We start from the raw sequence: 15000 nt of genomic DNA on the forward strand, positions 1-15000 counted from the left end.
ATGTGCGTATATTGGCATTATCTGCTTCCCCCTATGTGCCTCAAGCTGTGGTGTACACGTATATAAAAGTAGTTTTGTCATTATATTTCTTGTATGCATGTTCAGTTTATATTTTTAAGACTTGGTCAGCAACTTAATAAACATTAGCATATAGCACAAATATTGATTATATAAGATGTAAGTTGTGAGGAATATTGCAGAAATATATTATCAGTAAATTAACTTAATCCTGTTCTCTGATTTTCATCAACAGCAGTTCTCATCACTTGTAGAAATACTTTTCCAATTCTTAACAGAACCCAGGGAGGTAAGTCCGGAAGAGCTGTTTTTCTTTTGGCTTCTTGGCTATTGCTGTAAACAAATAAATGCTTAGTAAAAAGCAGTCTTTTTTAAAAGCCTTTTCTTACTTTCTTTAGACAGAAAGATTTTTAAACCAACTCAGTGACTTCGCCTCTGCAAATGGAATGAGCCATGGTCCTTTAAAAAATATTGTGAAAAGTATTCTTCTGGTTCCCAATGGTGAGTGATGTATAACTACATGTTGGGGGATGGAGCAGAGCAGGGTGTTAACTAATAACGATCCAAATGATGGCGAGTCCAAACAGTTAACAACAAAATCACTAAAATGCGATGAATGAAACGACCAGGGCCACTTTTTATTCAGTTAAGCACTTTCTTTCCATTAATTCAAGGATCATCATCAGAATTACAACTCACATGGATGGCTCAAGTAATTAAGCATGTTGCATGATACTGTTAATTCATAAAGATATAGGAATTCCAATACATATCATTAAAAACCACATGTATGAAAATAATTTATACAAATTAATACTCAGGTAGGGATTTTAAAACATCTGCTTTTTCTTTCGGCTGTTCCCATTAGGGTTCGCCACAGTGGATCATCTGTTTCCGTTTCTTCCTGTCCTCTGCATCCTTCTGTGTCACACCAACCCATCTGCATGTCTTCTCTCACCACATCCATAAACCTTAACTTATGCCTTCCTCTTTTCTTGTTAGCTTCATCCTTAGCATCATTTTCCCAATATACTGAGCATCCCTCCTCAGCACATGTCCAAACCAGCGTAATCTCCTCTCTCTGGCTTTGTCTCCAAACCGTCCAACCTGGGCTGACCCTCTAATATACTTATTCCTAATCTTGTCCACCCTCGTCACACCCAGTGCAAATCTTAACATCTTTAACTCGGCTAAGTCCAGCTCTGACTCCTGCCTTTTTATCAGTGCCACTCCAACCCATATAACATAGCTGATCTCACTACCCTCTTGTAGACCTTCCCTTTCACTCTTGCTGGTACTCATCTGTCACAAATCACTCCTGACACTCTTCTCCACCCACTCCATCCTGCCTGTACTCTCTTCTTCACTTTTCTTCCACACTTGCCAGTACTCTGAACTTTTGATCCCAAGTATTTAAACTCATCCACCTTCACCAACTCTAATCCCTGCATCCTTACCATTCCTCTATCCTCCCTCTCTTTCACACACACATATTCTGTCTTAGTCTTGCTGACCTTCATTCCTCTCCACTCTAGAGCATATCTCCACCTCTCCAGGGTCTCCTCAACCTGCTCCCTACTCTCACTACAGATCACAGTGTCATCTGCAAACATCATAGTCCACGGGGACTCCTGTCTGATGTCATCTGTCAACCTGTCCATCACCATTGCAAATAAGAAAGGGCTCAAAGCTGATCCTTGATGTACTCCCACCACCACCTTAAAGGATTTTAAATAAACTTTTAAAATAATGTAATCCCTAGTAGTTATTAGCGTTTATTAGTATTTGCTTACTTAATTGCTTAACTTCGAGTACTCTTGGTGTCAGTAAGCATTATAATTGCAAATCTTGTAATACAGGTTGTGTTGCTAATTGTTGCTCCTTTGATTGCTTCTATGCTGCGGAAATGACTAGAAGGCATTCACATAGGATTAGGGAACATTTGTTTAGCATTAAGACAAAAGGCAACACTCATGCTCTTTTTAAGAATTCAAACGTTTGCAAGAGCTATAAAAAATCGTTTTGTTTGTGATTGGTCATGTACGAGAAGATTTAAGGAAAGTGGACATTAGTAATGTACCTGAAGTTAATGAATTTAAGTGACAATTGCTTATAAATGCTAGTAATTATTTGGGGTTCAGTTATTTTTTTAATATAAAATTTTATTTAAAATTCATATAAGTTCTTTTCATACAAATTTTTTATCTGTATTTGTCTTTAATGTAATTTATTGGAAGGCTTATATCTTTACAATTTAATAGTATCATGTGATATGCTTGATTAGTATTTAACTGAGCTTTCACTGTGAGTTGTAGCTTTGATGAAGTTACTTGAATTACAGAACAAAGTTGCTTAATGACTAAAAAGTGGCCCTTCTGGTATCATTCATTGGGTTTCGGTGGGTTTGTTGTTACTAACTTGTGTTTAACAGTGTGTTCTTTTCACTTAATGCAGAGATGAGTTGGATTGACTTTTTAACTGTTGGTTTGACTTTGGTGCATATAGATGCCTAAGTCATAAGAAGAAGATTAACATGCTGTTCATTTTCTTTCACTCACTCTGTCTGTATGCATTTGTTAGTTACACAACCGCCTGCTGCCCATCAACACCCTTTGATCAATCAGACCCTTAACTTCTCTTCCTTGGGTCAAGAACCAAATATGGAAGACCATCACACACATCAGTCATTCAGTCATCAGACATTTTCTGTTGATGGCCTAAGTCCCTCCTCCTGCTTGCTTACATTTGCTGATACAAGGGCCTGCTGTGCCTTCTTTCTGTGGAGGAGTGTGCCTGCTTCTGAGGTTGTCCCACCCCCAAAGGGTATTTCCACCTGAGAAAGCAGTTGCTTTCATGCTTGGCAGTTCCAAGTGCACATTCCCACTCCATGTGCTGCATTGACTCATGTTTTGTTTTACATGGCCTTGCAGCACACCAGACTGCCTTTGTCTCGCCAAGTAGGCAAGCTGGCATTGACCACTCCTGTCACTTGCTTGGGTCATCCTACATCTGGACCATGAATCAAATCTTGGTTGTTTGGCTTCAGTTCAGCGACTCGTTTTTATGTGCCATTGTGTCAGTAACATGCTCTCATTTTCTGTGTGTTTTTTACACACACACACACACACACACACACACACACACACACACACACACACCTAAAATTTGCACCCAGTGGTAGGGAGGGTGCTCAGAGCTTTTCTGCAGATGGCTTCCATTCTTCAAATCAGGATAATTCAGTAGATATAGAAAAATCTATCATGGTCATAAATACAGTAAAATGTATTTTTGAAATCTGCTTGCAAATTAGAGTTTTAAGCTATACAGCTGGAGGACATAGCAACATAAAAAATGCAGACTGAAAGTGCATATCTAACATCACTCTTATTTATTTATTATTTTATTTGCAGTTTAATTACCGGGGAAGTCCACTGGGACAAATTGACCCATTTTCAGTGGAGGTCCGGGGAGAAAAGCTCCAAGATGCATTATACAATTTAGATACAACTGATAGTTTATATTAAAGATATTATGTAGAATAGGTACTCATAAATGCATTAAATATCATGCATAGTTAACAAATTCATTAAGCTTGAAGGTAGGGATCATACAGTTTCATTTGAGGAAAACAGATATGTGTTAGGTATGGACACAGTTTACATACAAACCTTTTAAGAAAATGTAAATATGATTTACATACACACATCAACAGTAGAATGCTATTTACAAGGTTAGGCTGTAGGAGTTGTTGAGAGCTCATAGAGAAGCTATAGAAATTGTTGTGAGCTTAGATAGGCTCATAGGAAGATAACTATGAGAGTTGTAGAGCTTGGGAACCAGAGCAAGAACCTCCTTGAATTAGGTTGGGTGAAGACAGGTACATTTTCATTTAGTGGACAGGTGTTTGAATAGTTGGGTTTTGAAGTTTTCTGAGTTTGGTATGGTTCTTAGTGTGGAGAGAAGGGAATTCCATTTTTTGCCTAGTGAGAAAGATAGGAGAAGTTTGCCAGCAGAACGTTTAGGTTTATGGGCAGTAATTAAGTTCTGATTTTCAGATCTGAGAGCTCTGTTGGGTGTATAAGGGGGAAGGATGTTAGAGCAGGACATTTTGTTGGGTGAAATATGAGTCTTTGTGCAGCAGTGAGTGTGAGATAGGCTAGGTAGTTTGGGAGTTCAAGCCAATTCAGGGATTGTAGGGTTAGGCAGTGATGGGTGGTAGTTTTAGATTTAGAGTCAAATTTAGAGATTTTGTTGTAGCAATTTTCTAGTTTAGAGGTTATAGAGGAGGACAGGTTGGTTAGGAGAGGGGCTCCTTAAAATAAGGAAGGAAGAAGATAAGTCGAGGCCAGAGTTTGCCTGGTAGAGTTGAAGAGAAAGCGATTATTCCTCTACAGCATACCTAGCTTTTGGTGGGTTTTCTTAATATTTTTGTTGAATATGAATATCAAAGTTGAGGTGTTCATTTACAGTAATGCCAAGTAGTTTGGCAGAGGGGACTACTTCTGTAGGTAAGTTGGTTTGACTATAGATTTTGAAGTTGTTTTTATCGTAGGAGAGGGTCTTTATGGGAGGGAATAGTAGAATCTTTGATTTATTTGCATTGAGAGAGAGTTTGTTTTGGTGCATCCAGTTTTCAGTTGTTGAGAAGGCAGTTTGGGTTTTAGTCAGCAATTCAGAGAGGTTTGAGGCAGAGCAGACTAAGATTGAATCATCTGCGTATTGAATGATTTTAGCATCAGGAATAGCAGTGTGAATGTTATTGATGAAGATGTTAAAAAGCATTGGCCCAAGGATGGATCCCTGTGATATGCCAGTTGGGGTAGGTAGGAAGGAAGAGATTGAGTTCTTCCATTTGACTTCCTGTTATCTGCCTGATAGATAGCTGGATAAAGCATTATGTGAGAGATTAAGGTTTGAGAGATGACAGAGAAGTTGCTTGTGGGAAACAGTATCAAAGGCTTTAGACTGAGTAAAACAGTAGAAACTAAGTGTCCTGAATCTCGGGCTTGATTGACAGTTTCTAGGAAAGAGAGTAGAGCAGTTATTGTGCTATGGCCTGGACGGAAGCCATGCTGGGTAGGAGTGAGAAGATTGTTTTGGGTCAGGAAAGGCATAAGTTGGAGGTGGATGCATTTTTCTAGGATTTTGGAGATTGGTGAGAGCAAAGCAGTGGGGCAAAAGTTTGAGATGCTGGTATTTTTGCCTCCTTTATGAAGAGGAAGAATATAAGCTGAGTGCCAGAGTTTGGGGATGTATGATTCTTTTATGGATCAGTTGATGATGCTGATTGGGAGAGCAATGCCATCAACAACACATTTTAGGAAGGAAGAGGAAATATTTTTGGGAGAGTTAGAGCAAGGTTTAAGTTTGGACAAAAGTTTTTTTTATAAAGTTAGTGAAGACAGGTTTGAGTTCCAAACAGATGAGGTGAGTTAGAAGGGGGAGTGTGTAGAGCAGTTGGATTATTATTGGGAAATGTCTTGGTGAGGTAGTAATAGTGTCTTTGAAAAGAGTTAAATTCAGAGCCTAGTTCGAAGTCAGATTTATTTGGGTCAGGACAGGGATTATTCTTTGAGCCTGGATTGAGGAGTGAGTTTATTGAGTTCCAGAATTTTTGGGGTTTTTTTTATTGTTATTGGACTGAAGTTTGATATAGTAGGATTTTTTTGTCTTTGGTGATTAGTCGTTTTGCATGGTTGCAGAGCTGTTTATATTGGAACAAGGTGTTGGCCGGTTTATTGTTTTGGTAAAGCTTCCATAGTTTGTCTCTGTAGTGCATAATCTGTTTTGTCTCTCTGGATAGCCAAGGAGTAGTTTTAGTTTTTGTCCTTTTGTTTCTTAGTGGGACTGGCGAGTTTAAAGTATCAAGGAAGACAGTAAGTATTCTATAGCCTTGTCAAGAGGAAGGATATTTAGAATTTGCCAGTTTCTTTGTTTTAAAGTATTTGAGAAAGTAGTTGGGTTGAAACTACTGAGGTTACGAGTTTGAATGTATTGATGCTGGTGTGGTGAGGAACTAGTTGAGCGATGCATGAAGGCTGGGAGGTGGTCGCTAAAGGTATCAGGAATTGTGCCAGAATTGGTTATTTTATTTGGATCTGAGACTAGGATCCAGTCTATAGTGGATCCAGGAGGGTTTATTTTGTTAGGTCTAGTGATGGAGAGGATTATTTGAGTGAAGAGGTTAATGGATAGGGAGGGAGAGGGGCAATTGATTTTATTCCAGTCAATATTCACATCACCAAGGGTATAAGTTTCATAGTTAATTTCAGTAGAGGCCTATAGGAGAATATTTTCGAGTGTGGAGATATTGTTACCAGGTGAGATGTATAGGGCAGTGATGCAGATATTTTTATGTTTATTTAGTTTTAGAATTCCAGCAGTTAGTTCAGTGTTCTGGAATTAAGGAATTGGAATTTGGAGGGGAGTTAAGGTAAGAAGGTTGGAGTAGACTAGGGCAGTGCCTCCACCTTTTTTATTTAGTCAGTCATTTCTGAGACAATGAAATCCTGGGAGCAGAATCTCAGAGTCGGAGATAAAGGGTTTGAGCCAGGTTTAGGAGATGGCTAAGATATCTGGTTGGTTATGGCTTAACCAAGCTTGAAATTGGTGTACTTTGTTGTTTAGACTTTGTGCATTAATTGTAAAAATCTTTTAGGGTGTTGAGATAGGAGGAAGAGGGTAAGTGATGAGTGTTGTTAATAAAGGGTGTAGGAACAGGGTTTGGATGGATATCACCAGCTTGGACTAGGTTGTTGAAGGAGATATCCTTTAGCCATATTGGTCTGCCAGGCATGAATTTTGGTAGATTGTAGATTGGAGCAGGTGAAAGTGTCTTGACTTTAGAGGAGAAGAGTTTATGGTGGAACAGGTGCAGAGGGTTGGGCTGAATGAATAGGTACAGATGTGCAATGGACGAGAAAGAAAAATTTTGGAGCGAGTTGGATGAAGTCATGACTGTACCCAAGGTTGAGAGAGTGGTGATTGGAGCAGATTTCAATGGGCATGTTGGTGAAGGGAACAGAGGGGATGAGGAAGTGATGGGTAGGTATGGTGTTAAAGGAATGCAGAAGGTAAGATGGTAGTGGATTTTGCGAAAAGGATGGACATGGCTGTGGTGAATACGTATTTTAAAAAGAGGGAGGAGCATAGGGTGACATACAAGAGTGGAGGAAGATGCACACAGGTGGATTATATCTTATGTAGAAGGGCCAGTCTGAAGGAGATAACTGTAAAGTGGTGGCAGGGGAAAGTGTAGTTAGGTAGCATAGGATGGTGGTTTGTAAGATGACATTGGTGATCAAGAAGAGGAGGATGAGTGCGAGGGCAGCACCAAGGATCAAATGGTGGAAATTGAAAAAGGGTAATTGTGAGGTGGAGTTCAGGAAAGAGTTAAAACAGGCACTGGGTGGCAGTGAAGAGTTACCAAATAGCTGGTTAACTACAGCAGAGCTAGTAAGGTAGACGGCTAGAAAGGTGCTTGGTATGACATTTGGACAGAGGAAGGATGACATGGAGATATGGTGGTGGAATGAGGAAGTACAGGAGAGTATACAGAAAAAGAGGTTGGCAAAGAAGAAATGGGATGGTCAGAGAGATGAAGTAGACAAGAGTATAAGGGGATGAGGTGCATGGCAAAGAGAGAGGTGGAGAAGGCTAAGAATAAGGCATGTGAAGAGTTGTATGAAAGGTTGGACACTAAGGAGGGAGAAAAAGACCTATACCGATTGGCTAGAAAGAGGGACCGAGCTAGGAAAGATGTGCAGCAGGTAAGGGTGATAAAGGATAATGAGGGAAACATGACTACACTGTATATCAGAGAAATAGCCCCAAGCTACTAATTTTATGGTAAAGCATGTGTAATTGGTGAGTGTTGCACTTTCGTCTTACATTTGTTTCAGTTTCTGATGCATGTTTGTAGGTACAGATGTTTACTTTTTCATTTGTGGCTTCTTTCAGTTATTCCCTCTGTAGGTCCAGTGGCATCTTTGTTGTTTTAATAACCTTTTTAGCTAGTACTTCAGTTGACCAATCTTCAGGAGTGGCCTTAGGTCAACTGGTGCCCTAGGCAAAAGGGCTCCACGGCACCCCCCACCACACCACTTGGTGCCCCCATCCTGGTCTGTCTACATTAAATAAATACTGGAAAAGCGCCCCTGCTAGAGTGGCACCCTTGGCGGCCGCCTAGTTGGCCTATGCCTAAGGCCGGCTATACCAATCTCGGAAGACACTTGCATGTTCTACATACATTTCCTTTCTAATATGATTGTGCAATGGTTCCTAGTAGAAGTACAAAACCTGACAGTGTGAGTTCCAGTGTTTCAAAGAACAGACTGTCATTCAAAAAGATAATGGCGAAAACATTCTTATACAGTGTCAGTGCTCTCATACTCGTTACTTACATATACTAACTGGAGATTACTGTACTCCCTATGTCTGGGAAATACTCTGAGATATTAAATATACTAATTGGAGATTACTGTACTTACTATGTCTGGGAAATACTCTGAGATATTACATATACTAATTGGAGATTACTGTACTCACTATGTCTGGGAAATACTCTGAGATATTAAATATACTAATTGGAGATTACTGTACTTACTATGTCTGGGAAATACTGTGAAATATTACATATACTAACTGGAGATTACTGTACTCCCTATGACTGGGAAATACTCTGAGATATTAAATATACTAATTGGAGATTACTGTACTTACTATGTCTGGGAAATACTGTGAAATATTACATATACTAACTGGAGATTACTGTACTCCCTATGTCTGGGAAATACTGTGAAATATTACATATATTAACTGGAGATTACTGTACTCCCTATGTCTGGGAAATGCTGTGAAATATTACATATACTAACTAGAGATTACTGTACTCCCTATGTCTGGGAAATACTCTGAAATATTACATATACTAACTGGAGATTACTGTACTCCCTATGTCTGGGAAATACTCTGAGATATTAAATATACTAATTGGAGATTACTGTACTCACTATGTCTGGGAAATACTCTGAGATATCCAATATACTAATTGGAGATTACTGTACTCACTATGTCTGGGAAATACTCTGAGATATTACATATACTAATTGGAGATTACTGTACTCACTATGTCTGGGAAATGCTCTGAGATATTACATATACCAATTGGAGATTACTGTACTCACTATGTCTGGGAAATACTCTGAGATATCCAATATACTAATTGGAGATTACTGTACTCACTATGTCTGGGAAATACTCAGATATTACATATACTAATTGGAGATTACTGTACTCACTATGTCTGGGAAATACTCTGAGATATCCAATATACTAATTGGAGATTACTGTACTCACTATGTCTGGGAAATACTCTGATATATTACATGTACTAATTGGAGATTACTTTACTCACTATGTCTGGGAAGTACTCTGAGATATTACCATCTTGGTATTAGAATATTTTCCCCAGTTCGTACTTCATAGCTCTGCAGTTTCAAAGATTTTAGTCATTGTCCTCAAGCATTCAATAAGCATCCGTGGGGAGCTATCATTGTGACTGCACTGACCAAACCGTGTATGCAGCACATTCTTTAAATGAAAGTTAAGTCTGAATTTCTTCTCAAAAGGTGGTGTTCTTTTCTGGCCAATATATTTTTTTTTTTGATGGCAGGAATTTTCATCATTTTTATCTTTGGAATTTCCCCCATAGATTTCTAAAACTCAAATCTTTGTGTCTATCATAGATACATTGGATTCATACCACAAATATCTCAAGGCCTAGCCTCTTTCTACTTCTGTAAACATAAATAATTCAGTACATCTGCTATGTACATTTGACCTTCTGTCTTCGAAGTAATTTTTTATCTTGTTTCATTCTCTGCAACCACGGTAGTGCTTTGTGCATTGACTTCTTGGAAATGCTCTGCAATGGGTTATGTAAACAATTCCATAATGTAAGCATGCCTGTTCTGGCACTGGGTAAATGTTCTTGAACCACATGCATTTGGTTGCTTTTCTTTCATAATCCCTTTAGTAGTGCCACCTTGGCTTATAAAATAATTGTAACTGCCTTTTTGACATCAAAATACTCAAGTCTGAATTCTCTGGATAACTGAGCAGTTCAAAACTCCATAGCCTTTCATGCCACATTCTCTTCCACTAATTTCATTAATGACTCACTTATCTTTAGACAGATATGGAATAAACTTCCGAAGCTAACATTTATGGAAATCTAAAGTGCCTCTTTCTTTTGGTGAAGATGCACTGTACCACAACTCTGACCTATTTATCATCTGGTTTCTTACTTTCTGTAGTAACAGTTTATTCCGTGTATCTTGGCTCCGTAACTGATTTTGCATTCACTCTCATTCAGCTTGCGGTTGCACTCACTCTTCCTTTTAACCGACTGAGTTGGTCTCTTGTCATGTTCAGTTGTTGCCCTCTAGATCAGTGTAGTGCCAGTGTGATACTAACAGCATTTTCAGACACATCAGTTACCCATGCAACATCTGTAAGAAACACTTGGTGTGATAAATGGAGTTTGGGGAACTGTGTACTCTTGTAGACTGATTAAATGTACACTATTTAAAACTTTCCTTATCAAACCTGATTTGTCAAAATCCCTGATTAGCATGAATTAGAAAGCAGAAGTATTCTATAGTGTGAAGTGAATAATGTTCTTTATAGATTGTGGGTTTTGTGGATCTCTGCATATGTAAATCTTGCAATGGTTTTGAAGGGTGCAGCCCCCCACCCTCTGCTAATTATATATACCAACTCTGAGGTCACACAGTAGTGCAGAAAGGGCATAAACCCCTCCCTAGTATAAGTTCAGTTTTTGTCAGTATTTTTGTGGTTCAGTCTTTTCCGTTTCATTTTTTTCCTGAGTCTTTTTACTGTCAGTCTTAAGCTGTTTCAGTCATTTTACTTGCACCCATATATCTATGTATATAGACTCACAAAATACTGTAAGTTATGTCTCATCACTGCATTATTGCTTTTCTTTTCCTCTTGAAGCATACCGCATTTCTGCACAAGAAGTGGTAACTTGTATCTTCTCAGTCTTTTTGGCTGTGATGTTTGCAGTTGTGAAAAAGTCAAATGTGTATATCCTCAATTTGTCCTTCTTGGACAGTGCACTTTGGAGAAACTGAGAGAGGGGGAGATCTTAGAGGCTGTATCTCTAGCATGCCTTAGATGAATAAACATGCTGTTTATGCTTCACGTCCAGCAACATATAACATTAGAGTTCAGGAAGAAGAAAGTAAGGAGGCTCCTGTCAAGGTTTGGTAATGCAATTTTTTCAGCTTCCCAGTTCAGACAGCACAATACTTCACAAAACCCAAATGGCATTAATTACATACTTGTAATTTGAATGATGTATTCCTTTCCCTTTAAGGAAACTTTAAAACATGTTAAAGTGCCCAGAAACCCTTCAGTGACTTTTTCTTCCTTTTGTTTTCTTCTTGCCACGGATCATGAAGGTCTCACCATCTCTTTTTTTTTTCCTGTTTATATCTGCTGTTTCTGAAGATATTACAGAAGCAACCACAATGTTTTTACTTTTGACACCACCCACAGTTTTGCATGCTGAGAGTGAATTTTGCTGACATTTGTAAATTGTGTATGCAGTAGACATGACATTTTTTTTTACCAGTTAGCTTTTAGAAAAAAAATCGTTGTTTTGAACAGTTAGCTTTTAGAAAAAAAATCCTTGTTTTGAATATAGAGGTCAATTATACTGTAGTGTTAGATAACCAAATTGTCATGTGCTGTCGCTTTTTGTAGGTGAAATATTGGTGGGTGTCCGTGTGCTTTTAGAAATTGAAGCTGACATCAAGGTCCCTGAAATGCCAGCTGTTAGGTCTAGTAGTAGTTCTCCGTTCGTCAAACTCCAAATAGTGTGCAAACGTTCTAGAACTACAGCTTTTTGATTTCTTCATAAAGGTCTGAAATGTAGCTATTTTGAAGTAAGATTTAATGTACAGCAACTTTAAATTAACACACATCATTGTACATCAGTAAAAAAAAAATAAAAAAGGAAAGACTGATATTTTCAGAGAGTCTAAGAAGCTAGAAATTCATAAAACAAAATGTTCATGTAATATATTCTGTATATCCACTGAGTATTAAAGAACATGGACTAATTTTAAACAATACATTTAGAAAGGGGAATATGTCCATAATACAATGTGAACCTTTTTTTTTTTTTTTTTTTAAACAATATCGTGGTTGTTGGAGGTATGACAGTACCGCCAGTACAGGAGTGATAGAGGTAGACTGGAGCTGGGGGTATTTGACATCCAGAATGTACACTTGCACATACTCATGGATGATAGTGCAGTCCCTAAAGTGAAAAGGTCTAGAAGAGTGTAGGTCAGAAGTTACTTGTCATGCCCAGGTCCATTTTGTGTCTTTATTTTATCAGTTTGACATGAGGAAATGTGCACAGGTATCTGTGTAAGATGCTAATTCAGAAAATCTGAGGAAACTTGTGTAGGTAGAAAGAAACCATGCAACTATTTTGTTATAGCTCCAGGGGCGAATTTTTGGTGCTTTTGCAGATGCTCCCCAATTATTATGTTTTTGTAAATACTTCACATTTATGTCTGCTTCATCCGTCTTATGACTTATTTTGTCTGTTATTTTAATCCATCACAAATGTATGTCTTAGTGTTTTTTTTTTCATTTTGTGTGTGTGTGTGTGTGTGTGTGTGTGTGTGTGTGTGTGTGTGTGTGTGTGTGTATGTGTGTGTATATATATATATATATATATATATATATATATATATATATATATTTATTTATATATATATAATGTATGTGTGTGTGTGTGTGTATATACACACAAACGCGCACACACACAGCAGTTGGCATAATGGTTAAAGTCTTCGCCTCCCATGCACAAGGTACAAGGTTCAATCCTGACCACCGACCAATGTCTGTTTGGAGTTTGCATGTTTTTCTTGTGTCTCCGTGGAGTTTCTTCCACATCTGAAAAACATGCTGAGTGTTTCCATCTCAAACTCACCAATGAATAGAGCTGTGGGCAGCAGCCCAGACTCTACATGGTGCCCTATAGAGGGAAGAGTTGTACAGATCACCTGCTTTGGGCATCTACTGTGGTGCGCAGTATCTTTAAGATAGGAGAACACAGATTACAGACTGCGTGCCGTGGCAGGACTAGCCACTCGACGGTGTAAAATATGGCTCTAGGTGATTTAGTCATAATGACTTATGTCACCAAAATGGGCATGGGTAGTTACCGGTAATAAGTAAGTTGAGGACCCGGCCTACTCTCACCTACACCAGGGACCCCCTGCTAACTGTGGGAGGGGTATGTGTGCCTGCCATAAAAGCCCAGCAGCCCTGGGTGAATAAGCTACTGGCCGGCCGGTGTCAAGTTGCCCAGCCTGGGTTACCTGGGATAGCTCTGTTGAGCAAAAGCTGGACGCTAAACCAACCTTCCAAATATGAACTGAGAATTGCTACACTTAATGAAGGTTCACTAACAAGATGCAGCTTGGAAGTGAATGACATGATGATACAGAGGAGGCTGGACATCCTGTGTATCCAAGAGACAAGATGGAAGGGCAGTGCAGCAACGCCACTTGGCTTGGGATCCAGACTCTACTACTCAGGAGGGGGACAGGCTAGAAATGGTGTAGGAATTGTGGTGAGAGAGAGGCTTCAGAAGGCAGTGAGGGATATCATCAGAATTAATGACAGACTCATGGCAATCAGACTCTAGTGTAATGTTAGGGCAGTATTCATAATCTCAGCCTATGCCCCACAGCAGGATTGTGATAGTGATGAAAAGAGTGCATTCAGGCAGCAGGTGCAGGACCTACTAGATAGAGCAGGACAACATGAACTGGTGTTGATAACTGGTGACTTGAATGTACATATCGGGACAGACAGAACAGGATTCGAGGACTGCATGGGTCCACATGGTGGGGCAACAGGAATAAAGAAGGAGAAGCCATTCTAGACTTCTGTCTGGCAAATGGCTTGATAGTAGCCAACACATGGTATAGAAAGAGAGACAGTCATGAGAGCACTTACAAGAGTAGCCGACATGCAACTAGGGTAGACTTCTTCCTAGTAAGGAAAAGCCAGGTATGGAAATAAGGTACATAAGGAAAGCTGGTGGTAGAGTGCAGAAGTCCAGGAAGTCATCAAAAGAAAAGGAGTGCAGGAAGAAGTGGGAGATAGAAGACTGACCAGGCTAGGAAGGACTAGTGGTTGGCTAACAAAGAAGCTGAGAAAACAGGGCATCGGAGGCACTCTACCAACTTCTGGAAAGTGACTCAGTAAGTGGCACAAAGAAACTTTATCAGGTTGCAAGGCAAAGACAGAAAGATGAAGACCATCAGACACCCTTCATAAGGGATGCCAGCAACAACCTGCTCACAAGTCCACAGGCCATTAAAGGCAGATGGAAGGAGTATTTCTAGCAGTTTCTGAATGAAGAAAACCCCGCAGAAGCTGCACTGCCCCAGAAGCAGCCTATAGTGAGAGAAGAAGAGAAGTCCACCTTCGAATAAGTAAGAACAGCACTAAAGAAAATGAAGTCAGGGAAAGCAGCAGGCTCAGATGAGGTCACAGCAGATATGATAAAAATGCTGGGTGAGAGAGTGTACCCTTAGGAGCCATTTCTCCCCTTCCTCCCCTAACAACAGTGTGGAGAGAAAGGCGTATCCCAGATGACTGGAGAATAAGCATACTCGTGCCAGTGTACAAGAACGAAGGGGACATCCACAACTGGGCAGTACAGGGGAATCAAACCCCTATCACATTACATGAAAGTCCTGGAGAGGGTGATTGATAAACAGAAACAGCAAAGTAGTAGAATGTAAAATGGGAGATGAGCAGTTCGGATTCAAATCAGGATGCAGCACAATTGACCTGATGTTTGCAGTGAGACAGATACTTGAGAAGAAGCTAGAGATGAGGAGAGAGTCCAACTCGGCATTCCTA

The 15000-nt window shown here is 39.4% G+C and overlaps 1 protein-coding gene across 1 annotated transcript in view; it reads left to right on the forward strand.

The window, feature by feature from the left end:
* Positions 1–15000, forward strand: part of COMMD7 (COMM domain containing 7) — a 565679-nt gene that overhangs the window by 73794 nt on the left and 476885 nt on the right. The window contains exons 2-3 of the mRNA XM_044090372.1: positions 254–307; positions 417–519. Of these exons, the coding sequence (XP_043946307.1) occupies positions 254–307; positions 417–519 (157 nt within the window). The remainder of the gene's footprint in view (positions 1–253; positions 308–416; positions 520–15000) is intronic.

Source organism: Protopterus annectens, chromosome 12.part0, assembly GCF_019279795.1.
Source record: "Protopterus annectens isolate FY-2018-M chromosome 12.part0, PAN1.0, whole genome shotgun sequence".
NCBI lineage: Eukaryota > Metazoa > Chordata > Ceratodontiformes > Protopteridae > Protopterus > Protopterus annectens.